The 13,678-nt window shown below is 57.7% G+C and overlaps 6 protein-coding genes across 6 annotated transcripts; 3 read left to right on the top strand and 3 right to left on the bottom strand.

Annotated features, from left to right (window-relative positions):
- Positions 1 to 20: 20 nt before the first annotated feature.
- On the bottom strand, positions 21 to 749 carry F5144DRAFT_546746 (60S ribosomal protein uL29; the record flags this gene model as incomplete). Its single annotated transcript, XM_066787431.1, has 4 exons — positions 21 to 29; positions 119 to 344; positions 454 to 593; positions 747 to 749. 4 exons carry the CDS (start codon positions 747 to 749, stop codon positions 21 to 23), a joined length of 378 nt encoding a protein of 125 aa, XP_066644957.1.
- Positions 750 to 998: 249 nt separating this feature from the next.
- On the top strand, positions 999 to 2,521 carry F5144DRAFT_568247 (60S ribosomal protein eL6). Its single transcript, XM_066788638.1, has 3 exons — positions 999 to 1,228; positions 1,507 to 1,842; positions 1,911 to 2,521. Exons 1-3 carry the CDS (start codon positions 1,118 to 1,120, stop codon positions 2,061 to 2,063), a joined length of 600 nt encoding a protein of 199 aa, XP_066644956.1. The 5' UTR covers positions 999 to 1,117; the 3' UTR covers positions 2,064 to 2,521.
- Positions 2,475 to 4,225, top strand: F5144DRAFT_568244 (uncharacterized protein). Its single transcript, XM_066788637.1, has 5 exons — positions 2,475 to 2,492; positions 2,560 to 2,748; positions 2,843 to 3,018; positions 3,084 to 3,197; positions 3,270 to 4,225. Exons 3-5 carry the CDS (start codon positions 2,953 to 2,955, stop codon positions 3,771 to 3,773), a joined length of 684 nt encoding a protein of 227 aa, XP_066644955.1. The 5' UTR covers positions 2,475 to 2,492; positions 2,560 to 2,748; positions 2,843 to 2,952; the 3' UTR covers positions 3,774 to 4,225.
- On the bottom strand, positions 4,100 to 5,346 carry F5144DRAFT_611373 (ATP10 protein-domain-containing protein; the record flags this gene model as incomplete). The annotated part of the gene is made up of 2 exons (XM_066791691.1): positions 4,865 to 5,346; positions 4,100 to 4,754 (listed from the first exon to the last, which is right to left on the bottom strand). Exons 1-2 carry the CDS (start codon positions 5,251 to 5,253, stop codon positions 4,100 to 4,102), a joined length of 1,044 nt encoding a protein of 347 aa, XP_066644954.1. The 5' UTR covers positions 5,254 to 5,346.
- A 120-nt stretch (positions 5,347 to 5,466) lies between these two features.
- F5144DRAFT_189082 (2-oxoacid dehydrogenases acyltransferase-domain-containing protein) lies at positions 5,467 to 7,425 on the top strand. The gene is made up of 2 exons (XM_066782808.1): positions 5,467 to 5,847; positions 5,921 to 7,425. The coding sequence occupies exons 1-2, from the start codon at positions 5,637 to 5,639 to the stop codon at positions 7,270 to 7,272; spliced, it is 1,563 nt and encodes a 520-aa protein (XP_066644953.1). The 5' UTR covers positions 5,467 to 5,636; the 3' UTR covers positions 7,273 to 7,425.
- Positions 7,426 to 9,805: 2,380 nt separating this feature from the next.
- On the bottom strand, positions 9,806 to 10,978 carry F5144DRAFT_189072 (P-loop containing nucleoside triphosphate hydrolase protein). The gene is made up of 2 exons (XM_066782807.1): positions 10,455 to 10,978; positions 9,806 to 10,380 (listed from the first exon to the last, which is right to left on the bottom strand). Exons 1-2 carry the CDS (start codon positions 10,734 to 10,736, stop codon positions 9,943 to 9,945), a joined length of 720 nt encoding a protein of 239 aa, XP_066644952.1. The 5' UTR covers positions 10,737 to 10,978; the 3' UTR covers positions 9,806 to 9,942.
- Positions 10,979 to 13,678: the final 2,700 nt, after the last annotated feature.

Here is a 13,678-nt window from a genome sequence, read left to right as displayed (position 1 = left end):
CATTACCCACGATAACGCCTTTATGCAGCCTAAAAACACCCAGTCAGCATGGTCCACTCCGTCATCGAACACCGCCGGACTGCTCCTCCCGGTTGTCCATCCCTCAGATCTGTCGTACCTTGACGGCGAACTTCCGCTGGGGGAAGTGCGTTTGGCGCTTCTTGGTCTTCTCTAGAACCCTCGAGGCGTCCTCGGGGGACAGGCGGCGGCGGATGGCACGAGTCTGCTTGGCCCGGAGGTCAAGGGGCAGGTACTTCTTGTCCTTGTAGAAGAGGCGGAGCTGAGCACGTTGCTTCGCGTTGATGACGGTGAGGACGCGGGCGATCGACTTGCGGATATCGTGGCTATTCGGGAAAGAAAACGCATGTCAGCCAAAAGCTGCCAATATCCTCCCACTTCTAAACCTTCGCAGGTCGGCCGGCGGTGGGCGCGTTCGGGTCCGAATCGACGTACATCTTGGTGAGCTTGCTGCCCGAGGACACGATCTTCTGGATGCGAAGCTGGCCCAGCTCCGTCTTGAGCTCACCCAACTGCTTGGTGAGCTCGTCCTTGTTCTTGGACCACAATTGGCCCGCCTTGACCTTGGAAGTAGACTTTTGACATGATGGTCAGCAGTTGCCCGGAAAAAGTCGCGAGTTTTGGGATCGTTCGGTTCGATGATGCGACTGGGGTAAAAAGTTCGACTACAGGTGTTGAAAAGAGCGAGATTGTCGCAGCCGTTGAAGAGATGGACACGGGATACTTACCATGGTGAAATATGTCGGTGTCGAGTCAAATGGGCGATGGGCGACGGTTCCTTTGACAGCGACGGGGCTTCGGGTCGTTGGAAGGGAATAGCCTCTCCTGCGGGCGCACGTCTAACAAAATCTGAGAGGTGTGGATGCGCAAAATGCCAGCCAGGGCGGAAAACCCTACCGCAAAATGTGGTCCGTGCGCCCCCTTGTGGCTCAAGCGAGCATGTTGCCGCAATCCCGAATGCGGTTAGCTTGGGGTTTGGCCTTTTCGAACTTGCGCACAACCGGTGGCTCACTCATTTCAAAATCTTGAGCAGCAGCAAGTCAAGTTGACGACCGACCAACGAATTTTACTAATCCACCAAACAGCCAAAGCGCTCAAGATGTCGGCTCCTACGACAAAGACCTTTGGCAAGTCGACTCGGTCGGTCCCTCACCCGACCGAGAGGGCTCAGAAATGGTACCCTGCTGAGGACGAGGACAAGCCGCGCAAGGTACGTGCATGCATGCATTTTCCGAGCTGAGATGTGGTGTTGCGAGCGTCCTGGCGACGGCAAATTGGGCGGAGTTCGACTCCCAATTCGATTCGGGGCTGGCTGGGGCGTGCAGCGCAGACCGAGGCGATCCGGAACGGAAGCGGGAACATGCAAAGAGGCGGGAAGGCGGGTTCGGGATTCGGCCAGCAAGAGCACGGCAGGACTTTGGGCGAGGATGGAGTCGGCAGGCTGCCCGTTGTGAGCACAAATTGATGCTAACTTTCGTGCGTTATCAGGTCCGCAAGAGCATCCGCGCGTGGGCTCCTCGCTCCTCGCTCCAGCCCGGCACCGTCCTGATTCTGCTCGCCGGCCGCTTCCGCGGCAAGCGTGTCGTCCTCCTCAAGAACCTCGACCAGGGTGTCCTGCTCGTCACTGGGCCCTTCAAGATCAACGGCGTCCCCCTCCGCCGCGTCAACTCGAGATACGTCATCGCCACATCCCTGAAGGTCGACCTTGCCGGGATCGACGAGGCCAAGATTGAGGAGATCGCGAAGCCCAAGTACTTCACCGCGGAGAAGACCAAGGAGAAGGCCGGCGAGGAGGCGTTCTTCAAGCAGGGAGAGAAGCCCCAGGTACGAGCGGACTTTTTCCGGTCTGGGACCGCGGGTGTGTGAGGGGGCAAGACTGACAAGATTCACAGAAGAAGGAGGTCTCTAGCAGCCGGGCGGCCGACCAGAAGGCTGTCGACAAGGCGCTGCTCGCCAATATCAAGAAGGTCGACATGCTCGCCAGCTACCTCGCCACCTCTTTCAGCCTCCGCAAGGGCGACAAGCCCCACGAGATGAAGTGGTAGAGAGAGGGTGCAGGGCGTGGGCGTGACGGGTGGTTGATGGCGCGGTTAACGGTTATGGCTTGGCCAATTGCATTTGGACGTTTGACGGTTCTCGGTCCATTACGGCGTCTGTAATGAGGGTTTACAGTCATCAAAATCCCAAAATCACCGGGCTTTGCACAGGATCGAAGCCATGAACAACAATCGGGTTTTAGAGCGAATGGGATGCCACTGGTGATTTGTACATGGGGTAACGTGAAAATGCGCTGGATGGATGGCAGGGCAGATACAACCAGACATGTCTGGGCAACTCCGATCCTGGTGCGGATAGACCGCTGGGATAGCAGGAGAGCAAACAAGGAGCACATCAAACTCAATATCACAAAATCCCACGCCGAAACATTTGATCTCCCAGAGCAACCCTGATAAACAGGCACCTTGAGGGTGAGAGTGAGTGATGTGGCTAAACCCTCCGAAACACCCCAGCGGCCAGTGTGATCTGACATCACTGATGCAGCGCACCGCCACAGGGTTCCGCATGCTGGCTGATCAGCTGCCAGGAAGAGCGCAGGTCGAACGGGATCCGCTGCAGAGTGCCGTTTAAACCAGGGCACTCCCATAACCTTCCATTTCCAGCCGCATCAAGTGCAAAGCAACATTTGGGCCACAATTTGTATTTCAGTGTTTTAGTGGCAGACTTGGCTAGGTACTTCTAAGCCACCCCTAACCCTGGATTTATCGGCTGGCGTGGCCCTTTTCAGCACTGAACAGCCAAGGGTCCGCGGGCTGACGTCTCAAAGAAAAAGAACCGGTGGGCCGAACTACACCAGCTACCCATAACTTCAAGCTTCAGCGATCGGATGCTGCCGGATCCCGCTCCGTCCCCCTGTTCCTCGTTATTGCAGGCAACATGGCGACAACGGCAGGCCAGGGCTGGGCCCAGCTGAGGCAACAAGCCCGATCGTTAGAATCACAGGTAAGGAGCTTGGAGGCGAGGGGGCCACAGTTGGACAAAGCAGGGCGGCTGACCACTTGTCGCAGACCGAGGCATCGCTTCAAACATACGCGCAGTTCTCGACACAAACCGCCATCCCCCCGAAACCGACAGAAGAAGAGAAGAATGCTGAGGTCAAGGTCCAGGAGCTACTCGACAAGGCAAGCCCACCTCTACGAGAAGGAGTTGACATGTGATCCCGAGCGAAAACTAACCCTCCCTCCCAACCACAGCGCGAAGGCGTGATCGCCCAACTCGGCCGGCTGCTCGACTCCGAAGCCACCCTCACCTCCTCCGCCCTCAAACAAAACAACCTGGCCCTCCTCCGCGACAAGCTCTCCGACCACCGGCGCGACCTCTCCCGGCTGCGCACCACCCTCCAATCCGCCCGCGACCGCGCGAACCTACTAGGCAGCGTGCGCGACGACATCTCGGCGTACCGGGCGGCCAACCCGGCGGACGCCGAGGCCGAGTACATGCTGGGGGAGCGGGCGCGGCTGGACCGCAGCCACGACGTCGCCGACAGCGTGCTGAGCCAGGCCTACGCCGTGCAGGATAGTTTCGCCCTGCAGCGCGAGACCATCGCCAGCATTAATCGGCGGATTACCCTCGCCGCGAGCCAGGTGCCGGGGATCAATACCCTGATTGGGCGGATCTCGGCGAAGAAGAGGCGGGATGGGATTATTATGGGGGGGTTTATTGCCGTGTGCTTTTTGTTGCTTTGGTTTTTTATGTGAGCGGCATCGGCATCCGTGGGGAGGGGGGAATAATTGGGCGAGGAGATTTTGGGGAGGGGAGGCTGCATGGCGGGAAGAAAGCTGTATAATTCCTTGGGCGCGCGCGCATGGTTTGGCCGAGGCGTAGGGGAGTCTGGAGTTCTTATTTTGGAAGACTGCTCAACGATCGCTTTGGAAGCCAGTAAATGCAACCAGAGACCACGCGGTCTCCATGTTCTAGAGCAGCCCCCGATATGGTACATCTATAAGAGTGGCGGTGTTTTATACAACAACAAAATGGGGGTATCACACAACTCCTACAACCATCTACCTACCTCCCTCCGTTTTCATGACTTCGTCTCCGGCTTCTTCGCAGCAACAATCTTCCTCACGTAGTGCTCCCCCACCCCCTCCTTCTCCATCTCGCTCAATATCCTCTGCACCCCCTTCACCAACCCCTCCCTCTCCCCCGGGTCCGCCGACCCGCTCCCCGCCCAGCGTATCCTACACTGATGGTCCACCAGGTAGGTATACCCAACCTTACTATTCAACACCCCAATCGACTCCCGAATCTCATCCGTAATCCCCTTCTTCACCATAAAATACCGCCCCCAATTCTCCCTCCCCACCTTCCTCCTCAACGACCCCGCAAACAACCGCACCAACCACCCCTTCAGCAGATCCTCCTCCACATTCACCTGCACCAACTGCACCTTCCCCCCAAGCAACAACTCATGCAGCGCCGCGTTCTGCTCCGGCGCCGTGAAGGTCTTGGCCTGGTCCTCGGCCCACATGCCGCTGAAGACGGAGACGACCGAGGCGCGGCCCTCGAGCACGGGGGTCGTGTCGGCGGCGGGGGCGGCGAGCGTGCGCCCGTGCAGGTTGGGGAAGTACAGCGAGAGGTCGGCGCGGAAGGGCCGCGGCGGCGAGAGGAAGGTCTTGCCTTGGTGGAATTGCAGGTTGCGCCAGTCGCGGAAGTAGGGGCGGGAGATTTTGTTTTTGCTGTGCGGGGAGTTAGAATGGGGTGGGTTGGTTTGGGGGCGGCGGGGGGTAGGAGGTTGGGGACGGAGGGGGAGGGGGTTGGGGACGGAGGGGAAGGGGGGAGGCCTTACAGCTCTTCTCGGCGCTTTAGGTGCTTGTCGTAGTTGGTAAAGTCGGCGTGGCGTTGTTTGAGGCTGCGGTTGTCGATGCCTGTGTTCTCGCCCGCCTGTGGGGGATAGTTCATGCCAATTGGCCTCGCCAGCGGGGTGGGCGTAAAGTCCTTAAGCTTCTTGCCGTACGCCCGGGGCGCATGAGCGAGGGGACTCGACGCGGCGGCAGCATCGCGGCTGACTGGCGCTGTGCCGGGTGACGGTTGGGTAGAGCTGGGGTTCGCTGGCCCGGAGGTCGGGGCTGGCGGTTTGTCGACTAACCGGCGATAGGAGATGCTAAAAGACCGCCATTGGCAAAGGAGGCAAGCCGCAGTCCGGGAGCCTGTCCGGATGCCGGTCCGCGTGATCATGGTGGGCAGGTGTCGCGGCTACAAGACGGATGTCGGTCGAATTGGGACGAGCGCCATCCCCGACCCCAAGAAATTTCCCACGCGGCTTGTCTGGGGCCCCACTTTCATCCGCTGGAGATTGGCGAGCCACAGATCCCCAGGTCCCCCGCCTTCGGGTCCGGGGATCCTGGGCTCGGTTATCCGCGGGGCTGGTGTTCCCCCTGGACAGCTCGGCTTCCAACGTCATTCACCAGGGCCATAAGCCGTAACAAGCCATGGCGCCGTGTCCTGAACCGCGGTGTGTTCTCTTCCTTGGGATGTGCCCGCGGGGAGATCAATTGAACTCTAAGAAATGTGACTGCTCGTAAACCCGACGCTGGTGATATCTACCGTACCTTTTCGATATGTTCTGGAGCCATAGTTCCCGGGCGGTGCGCCAACAATGGCGCCTGTACAGAGGAGTAACCCGACGTGCGACCAGCGCTCGGGCATCCCTCTATCCGACCTCTCCGATCTCTCGGCACTCTCCTCTTCCACCATCAATAGCCCGGGCATTCCATGCGTCAAGGCCGCTCCTCGCAATCAAGCCAGTATTACTCGCTGACATTGGAGAAGGTGCGTCTCTACTTCCCGCTTCCCTCCCGTACACGATCGCATGATGGCTTCCAGCTAACAACTCCTACCCTAGGCATCGTTGAATGCGAAATCATCCAATGGTTCGTCGAGCCAGGGGCGCGCGTCGAGGAGTTCTCGCCGCTATGCGAGGTCCAGAGCGACAAGGCTTCGGTTGAGATCACCAGCCGTTTTGCGGGCGTTGTCAAGAAGCTACATTACGATGCTGGCGAGATGGCCAAGGTGGGCAAGCCGTTTGTGGACATCGACATCGAGGGGGATGTCAAGGGGGAAGACGTCGGGGCAGCGGTGCCGCCAGAGGATCCCCGAAAGGAGGCTGAAGTGAAGCCCACTCAGGCACCAGTTCGCCCTGCAACCGAGGAGACGGCAGCAGCCCAAGTGGCCGTGTTGGCGGAGCAGGAAACGCAGAGTACACCCAAGGTCAAGGGGAAACATGCCACTCTTGCGACACCCGCGGTAAGGCACCTCTCCAAAGAGATGAAGGTGGATATTTCCGAGATAGATGGCACAGGCAGGGACGGCCGTGTACTCAAGGAGGACATTTACAAGTTCGTCGAGGGGAGAAACGCGGCGTCTTCTCAAGCGCCTTCTACACAACCTACCCCAACCGCACCCGCAACTGGGTCCTTCACATCACCAGAGATATCAACCGCCGGGCCGCAGCAAGAAACACCGGTCGCGCTCACGAGGACGCAAGAGATGATGTTCAAGGCCATGACGCGCTCCCTCAGCATCCCCCACTTCCTCTACGCCGACGAAGTCGACTTCACCTCACTCGTCGAACTCCGCGGACGCCTCAACCGCGTCCTCGCCAAATCCGGCCTGAGCGACAGCCAAGTCGGCAAGCTCTCCTACCTCCCCTTCATCATCAAAGCCGTCTCCATGTCGCTCTACAAATACCCCACGCTCAACGCGCGCGTCGACGCCGACAGCGCCAGCGGCAAGCCCAGCCTGGTGCTGCGCAGCCAGCACAACATCGGCGTGGCCATGGACACGCCGTCGGGCCTGCTGGTGCCCGTGGTCAAGAACGTCGGCGCGCTCAACATCCTGGGCATCGCGGCGGAGCTGGCCCGCCTGCAGGCGCTGGCCGTCGCCGGCCGCCTCGCGCCCCAGGACATGGCCGGCGGCACCATCACCGTCAGCAACATCGGCAGCATCGGCGGCACCTACCTGTCGCCCGTCGTCGTCGAGCGCGAGGTCGCCATTCTTGGGGTGGGTCGCATGCGCACCGTCCCGGCTTTCTCGACCGTGCCTGGCGAGGAGGACCGTGTGGTGAAGCGGCAGGTGTGCAATTTCAGCTGGAGCGCGGATCACCGTGTTGTGGATGGGGCGACGATGGCGAGGGCGGCCGAGGTCGTGCGGGCGATTGTCGAGGAGCCGGATGTCATGGTCATGCACCTGCGGTAGGGGGGTGGGCGTGGAGAAGAGGTGGTGGTTGGTTCCGCCGGTTTTTTGAGACGGTGATGGGGTTGGTTGTGTCCTTCCGCAGTTGGGCATAAAGTCCGTTCCGTTCCGTGCTTGAGCGGAGGTTTGTTGGTGATGTGAAAGCGGCGGCAGAAAGGTGTAGGATCGGGTGAGGTGCTTTAGCGACTGCGCGCCAGCGCTCCAGCGCCATTCACCCGGCCGCCTTACCCGTTTTCTTGCCCGCTCGCTTAACCCGGTTATACGCAAAGCGGGAGGTGGCAGCAATGCCGGTGCGGGCGGTGCGGTGTTTATTTACATAGAGTAAGCAGGCCGGCCAACTTTTTTCTTGTCGATAGACCGCCTACCTGGCCAAGTTGATTTATGACTCGTTTGCTGTCTGGCCCCGAAATCCCGCAAAGTACAGTACATCCAGGGCCCGCCGCGAGGCCGCCATGCATGTTGCATTGGTCGGTCTGTCCGAAGCCTGTGGTGTTTGGTGAATCGGTGTTGTTCCCCCACGAGAGTCGGTAGCACCACATACCATACCACATGTCTTTCCCTTTTCCCTTTTTTTTCCCGCACCAACCAACCAACCTCGGTGCTAATGTTCTTGCATTTTCCATGCAGCTTGAGCGCGGCAGGCAACTAGGGTAGCACCTGCGGCCCTATGATCCACCGTCATCCCAACGTTCGCTGTCGGAAGGCCGTGGCCGTGACCGCGTGGTCTCTGAATCTGGCCAACAATGTTTCGGGCCGGAAGGGAGGGAAAGGGTTACTTCTGGGGCCGCACACCCGCAAAGATGGCAGAAACCACACCAGGCCGGGCCAGACCACACCCACGCCCACGCTACCAGCTATCCCACCACACCCCCCCCCCTTTTTGGCTTTCCATCTCTCAGTCAACTTGTCCTGTTAGTGCCATGCCAATTCAAGAAACACACAACCACACACACACCGACAAATCCATCTCACAGTGGGGAACACACCCAGGCAGGCAGGCAACAGTGTTACCGAGTTAATCAACGGCGCACCCGTCCGTATGTTGTGTGTGCCGAGTGCGTGCGCCGTGTTGCCGCCCGGAACCTCCCCCATAGTGCGCATCACATCGGTGTCCCCCCCACCAAATTCTCGCCTCCCTCTCACACACACTACGCACTGCCAAGCCGCCAACGGCTCGACGCCTGTTGGCTCAACCACTCCGGCAAACACTCCCGGGTCCGTGGGAGCAAGGTCCAGTGTAGCTGTTTGGTTGGCAGCGCCAAGCAGAGCTCGGTCTGACAACTCAGCTGGTGTAGGTTTGTTCGTGGGGAACCTACCTCAGCCAACCTACCTAAGGCACCCCCGGGTGGCTGTGCCGTGCGGGAAGGTTGGAGAATGATGGGGAAGAAGGAGGATGAGGGGGGGAGGGTGGCGCCTGGATTATGGATTGCGCCCCCCTCAGAAATGAACGGTTAGTTGTTCCAGAGGTAGCTTGCTCCCGACTCCGTCTTCCGTTCGGGATGGGGAGTGAGAAAAAGAAGAAAAGAGAAGTGCCCAAATTGCGAGGTAGGCTAAAATCCTGCATGTATTCGGCCCATCATATTCATCCATCCATGCGTCCATCCACTCATCGCATTCCACCGCTCCTCACCAAGATTCGGCAGTCGGTTTTTCGTTTGTCGCCGGGTGCTGCCTTGCCATGCGAGTGTCGCATTGCCTCTGTGTCTGTCTCACACTGGATGGCTCGGGAAGTCAACCCGCCGTTGGGTCGGTGTGCAAGTTAATATGTGTCTTGAGTGTGTGAAATGGAAAATAGGGGTGATTGCCAAGAAAACAAGCCATCAAACACTTGATATTCATTCACCTGGCAACGGCAAGTTGTCAAGTCTCTTATTAACCTTCTTCCGCGGAATTCCGTGAGTCGAAAGTCCGTGAGTTGAAAGGGAGGCATCGAGGGGGTGGAACGAAGAGAGTCTGGTGACTAAGGATCCTGCAGTGTCTGACAGAAAAAGTGATAGATCATCTCACGCGCCTCAGGGGATTGGGTATGCTTGGTTCCTGCGGCTCGTCCCGCATCTTCTTTGGTCAGAGCCTACCACAACGTCGGGAGGCGAGCACATAACTGCCGTGTCTTGGGAACTCAAGGAGTCATAGTTAATTGTCACTCGCCACCAGGGAGTGGTAAACGAGAATTAGCGATAGGGAGGGTAGGTGTTAGTGATCGGCAGAATCTAGACCGGGTGAACACACATCTAGAACCACCAGAAAAGGTTTATAGGAACGATAATTCTTCGCATTGCAACTTCGCTCGCTTTCGAGCAACAAATCACCGACCCAGCCATAATACCTATGTAGATCCTTTTGAAAACGCCTGTAACCGAAAAGCGCGGCTCTGCAGCCTGCTCCCGCCATGCAAGTGAAGCTCGTCCGACATGACGAGCCCGGTCTTGTCCCCCGCCCCCTTCCCCATCCCACAAGGCTGTCCCTGTCCCATGATCGCGCCCATGTCGTACACCAAAGGGAATAAAACAATAGCCCCCGAAGGGTTAAATATCGCGGTGAAATCAAGGCGGAACTAAGGCCAACTCCTTATCCCGATGCAAATAGTATGGTTGGTACTGCCCCCTTCCTTGGGACAGTGTAATATCACTGCCGCGTAGTCATGCATGTTTCTTCGCCGTAGAACTCCCAGTTTCATGACTGAGTGCTGTGCATGGTCTTGTTTGCCCGATCGAGAGCATCGGCCTTTACTACCTCCTGTGATTGGGTCACGTCGATGGTGATGACGTCGATTTCGTCGGGCGTGGGCCGCTCGAGGACTTCGAATTGGCTGTGGACCATGTTGGCGCCCATGTAGTGGTTCTTGCGGGCGGATACTCTCTGTAGGAGGACCTCTTCGGGGGCGTCGAGGTAGATGAAGTGGAGGTAGACGTTGGGGGTGAAATAGGGGGCGACTCGGATGACATCGCGATATTTGCGCTTGAGCGCCGAGCAGGTCAAGACCACACCGTCGCTGCCCTTGTCCAATTCGTGAATGGATGCTTCGCGGAGGGCCGTCAGCCAATCCCACCGATCCGCGTCGGTCAAGGGGATGCCGGCGCTCATCTTGTCGATGTTGGCCTTGGGATGGTACTAGAACGACACGGTGAGCATGTGATTCGAACAGCCGACACACGGGGCATGACGCAGGGCGCAGGGTAACATACCTCATCACCCTCGATGAAGGGGAGCTGAAGCGAATCTGCAATGTGCTTGGCTACCGTGCTCTTCCCACACCCCGCGGGACCCGTCACGAGCCAGATGTGTTGGTCCTTGGCCGGGGCCTCGGCCGCCGATGTGGCGCCATTGGCCATGACGCCATTGGAGAGCGTCGTTGGTAGTCGCGAAGCCTTGGGAGAAGACGGGATACTCTGGCGTCCGGATGACATGGCCCCAGAAGATGATGGCCTCTGGCCATTGACCGCTACGGAGGTGTTGTAAGAGAGCATTGTGATGGATGGGACGAGTAAGAGTGGCGAGGTGTTGCGGAGATCTCTATTAAATATAGCAGTGGAGGAGGCGGTTTCGTTTTTTTATTGCGACAGGAAGGACGGAAAGGGTTTACGATGGTGGCGGAAAGGGGGGTGGTGGGGGTTCGTTCGGTGTTGGTGTAAGTGAGTGTTTGGAGTGGGTGTTGGCCGAGTTGGGATGAAGGCAGGATCCAATAGTTAGGTAAAACAGGTGTGAATAAAAGCACCGAAACTGTCAAACGAGACACCGTGACTAGGAGAGAAACAACCGGCGGAACAAACACTTTGAAACCAAACGATGGATGAAGGCCAGGGAAAGTAGGCTGGCCGATGGCGGACCGAGAGGCGTTCTTATAAGCTGACGCTCTGAGTGGGCGCCAAACCCACGGGTCTGGCAGCGATGACCTAACGCTTTCTCTGACAGGCCCAGGCCGCCGTCCGGGGGCGCAAGGGCACTAGGGGGTATGGACCTCTCCTAATTTTCAACGGGATCGAATGAACTCATTAGTCGCGGGATGCAGGCAGGTCATTTACCATCCATGTCGGGTACTGTACATGCTCACCGGTGCATGGATGGTCCCGCACCTCTCGCGTGCTCTCCAGCGCCTTCGCGGGGTGAGTCTCACAAATCCCACTTTGACGGGAATCCTATTGGCGCCCGAAGAGCCTTGGAATGCCTTAGAGCCCGGCCCCGGGAGTCATGACTGGTGGAATCGGCTGCTTGGCATGGGGCGTGTGCAGCGAGGGTGTCGATTCAGTCACTTATTTGGACCTCATTGTGGAAACTCGGGGAAGCTTTTCCCACTGAAAGCGTGGGATGGATCGAGAACCGAGATCGACAAATTCTGAGTTGGGGGCTTTGCTTCGTAACTCGATCCCGCTTTATTGTTGAGGCTTTTGCGATGGCTTAAACACCATGCAAATGCCGATTGTGACACCCGAGAAAGATCGAGCCTCTCCTTTGGGTTCATCGATTCAGGATGCTGGAGGAAAGGTACCGAGAAACGAGTAAAAATTCCCGATCACTGGCGGGGCACCGGGGACTCCCTTGGTTGCGACTGCCAGAATTTTGGGATAGCGTGGGGGGCGCCGTGTTCAAAGTTGGGGGTGAAGTTGGGGTGGCTGAGGCGAAGCCGCCGAAGCGGGTGGGTTGTGAAACCTGCACTCATTCCTCCGAGGATTCCATGCCAACTAACAAATTTATTTCAGAAAAGAAAAAAGCATTTCTTCGACATGGATCATGGGGCACTTCATACTCGTTCTTATCAGAGAGGCCGCCCACTAATGGAACCAAACATCATATACTCAAGATTGACTGAAAGGCAGCCTAGAAGCTTCACACAAAAAAGGCAATGGAACTTGGGTGTTTGTGCAGTCCTCATCACTAACACGGCCCCGCCGAGGCATGACTGGCGCGAGGATGGAAGCCGCGGTGGGCGTGGTGGGGGAGCCAAAAAAAGCGCTAGAAGCGGAGACTCGAGCGCCACTCAAAGCTGGAGACGGTCGAAGGCCTCGTGACATGCCCTGTTTTGGCTGCCCCACTCGGCTAGTTCATCCCTTCCCGGGTCTTCCAAGCCCCAAGCCCCAAGCCCCGAGAAATACATAGCTCTTCCGGCTCTGCTTTCCGGCTTCACCGGTGAAGCAATCGAGGTCGGCTGACTTCCGCATCAGAGCTAAGTTCAGCCAAGACAAGCATTTTGCGCCGACACTAACTGCTGGCGAAACCAGTCGCTTTGTTGCGCTGCCCCATCATTTTAGTATACACAGTATGTACATACATACCTACACTAGGCCCTCGAGCCGTATCCGATGTGGTATCCGATCTTGAAAGAAGCTATCCCGAAAAGCGTAAGAAGGGGGATTCCATCCGACGACCTTGGCGACGGGAGGTGGGAATAGCTTCGCATATCCCGCAACGCACTACTGCGGGGGTCGGAACCAAGGGAACATGTTTGGGCTGTTTCTGGTTGCCAAGGTCCTGCACCCCGGACACTGCTACAGCTGTCAAAACAACACCTCTCAACTTCTCACCGCTTCATGGTTCGGCTTCGCAAGCGATAGGACAGCAGCTGCTGGCCGGCAGAGGAACCAGTCAAGGTGTCGGGTCATCCTGCAGCTATTCCAATTCATCGAAGTGCATTGGCGACAGTCTGCAGGTGAACTATCGTGGCCGCCCTGAACCCATCCAAGACGGCCTCTGTCTGTGAAGTTTGAACGGCAGCGACCGCGCCCACTGCAGACTACCGTGGCTAAACAGGTTCACGAAGCCATGAGCTGCAGGGCTCTGTAATCTATCACACTTCCTCCGTCCTTACAGGGCCAGAAAGACGCCGCCATCGGGCAGCCTGCATGACACATCCATGAAGAAGAAGCAGTCAGCAAAGCAAGTCCAAGGCTCAGTCGTGTCATGACCTAGTTCACTACAACGCAATGGGTTTATCCTCCTGGGAAGAGCCGGGCTGCCCCTGGCCTCCTGCCTACACCGTATGTACTTCGTAGTATACAACTAGACGTCGAGCAAGAAGTTCCAGACCGTGTCCATTGGCATCTCCCCACACGCACAAGCGCAAGGGTGACTTTCTTATTTTATTAGCTCCTCTAGTTCCGGGATGGTTCATCACCATAGAACAAAGGGATAGACCACGGTAGCCCCTTGTTCAGCGGCCGGCCAAACGACGCCTGATGAGACGCAGCAAGCTCAACGAACCAGAACACTCAAAGACGTGGTTTGCATGACAACAGGCCAACCCCAACAAGCGCAAACACCCTGGTTTTGTCTCGGTGGTATGTACTGGTACATGCCACCGTCTGTTTCCACCCTTGGCTCGCCGATCAAGCATCGTCACCACGACTTAGACGTCTGTGCGATTACCCTGTTGGGACATAACGAACAACGACGTCTCACTCTTCCATTCCGAGGC

This window comes from Chaetomium tenue (genome assembly GCF_020726465.1).
Source record: "Chaetomium tenue strain MPI-SDFR-AT-0079 chromosome Unknown F5144scaffold_3, whole genome shotgun sequence".
Lineage (NCBI taxonomy): Eukaryota > Fungi > Ascomycota > Sordariomycetes > Sordariales > Chaetomiaceae > Chaetomium > Chaetomium tenue.
The sequence above is the reverse complement of the archived record's forward strand: the minus strand, read 5'-3'. Positions and strand labels throughout refer to the sequence as shown.

Coding starts and splice junctions, on each gene's coding strand:
- F5144DRAFT_568247 (XM_066788638.1), top strand. CDS start 1,118: ATGTCGGCTCCTACGACAAAGACCTTTGGCAAGTCGACTCGGTCGGTC. Junction 1,229..1,506: donor ACGAGGACAAGCCGCGCAAG/GTACGTGCATGC, acceptor GTGCGTTATCAG/GTCCGCAAGAGCATCCGCGC. Junction 1,843..1,910: donor AGCAGGGAGAGAAGCCCCAG/GTACGAGCGGAC, acceptor CAAGATTCACAG/AAGAAGGAGGTCTCTAGCAG.
- F5144DRAFT_568244 (XM_066788637.1), top strand. CDS start 2,953: ATGGCGACAACGGCAGGCCAGGGCTGGGCCCAGCTGAGGCAACAAGCC. Junction 3,019..3,083: donor CCCGATCGTTAGAATCACAG/GTAAGGAGCTTG, acceptor CACTTGTCGCAG/ACCGAGGCATCGCTTCAAAC. Junction 3,198..3,269: donor TCCAGGAGCTACTCGACAAG/GCAAGCCCACCT, acceptor TCCCAACCACAG/CGCGAAGGCGTGATCGCCCA.
- F5144DRAFT_189082 (XM_066782808.1), top strand. CDS start 5,637: ATGTTCTGGAGCCATAGTTCCCGGGCGGTGCGCCAACAATGGCGCCTG. Junction 5,848..5,920: donor ACTCGCTGACATTGGAGAAG/GTGCGTCTCTAC, acceptor CTCCTACCCTAG/GCATCGTTGAATGCGAAATC.
- F5144DRAFT_189072 (XM_066782807.1), bottom strand. CDS start 10,736: ATGCTCTCTTACAACACCTCCGTAGCGGTCAATGGCCAGAGGCCATCA. Junction 10,381..10,454: donor CCTTCATCGAGGGTGATGAG/GTATGTTACCCT, acceptor GTGTCGTTCTAG/TACCATCCCAAGGCCAACAT.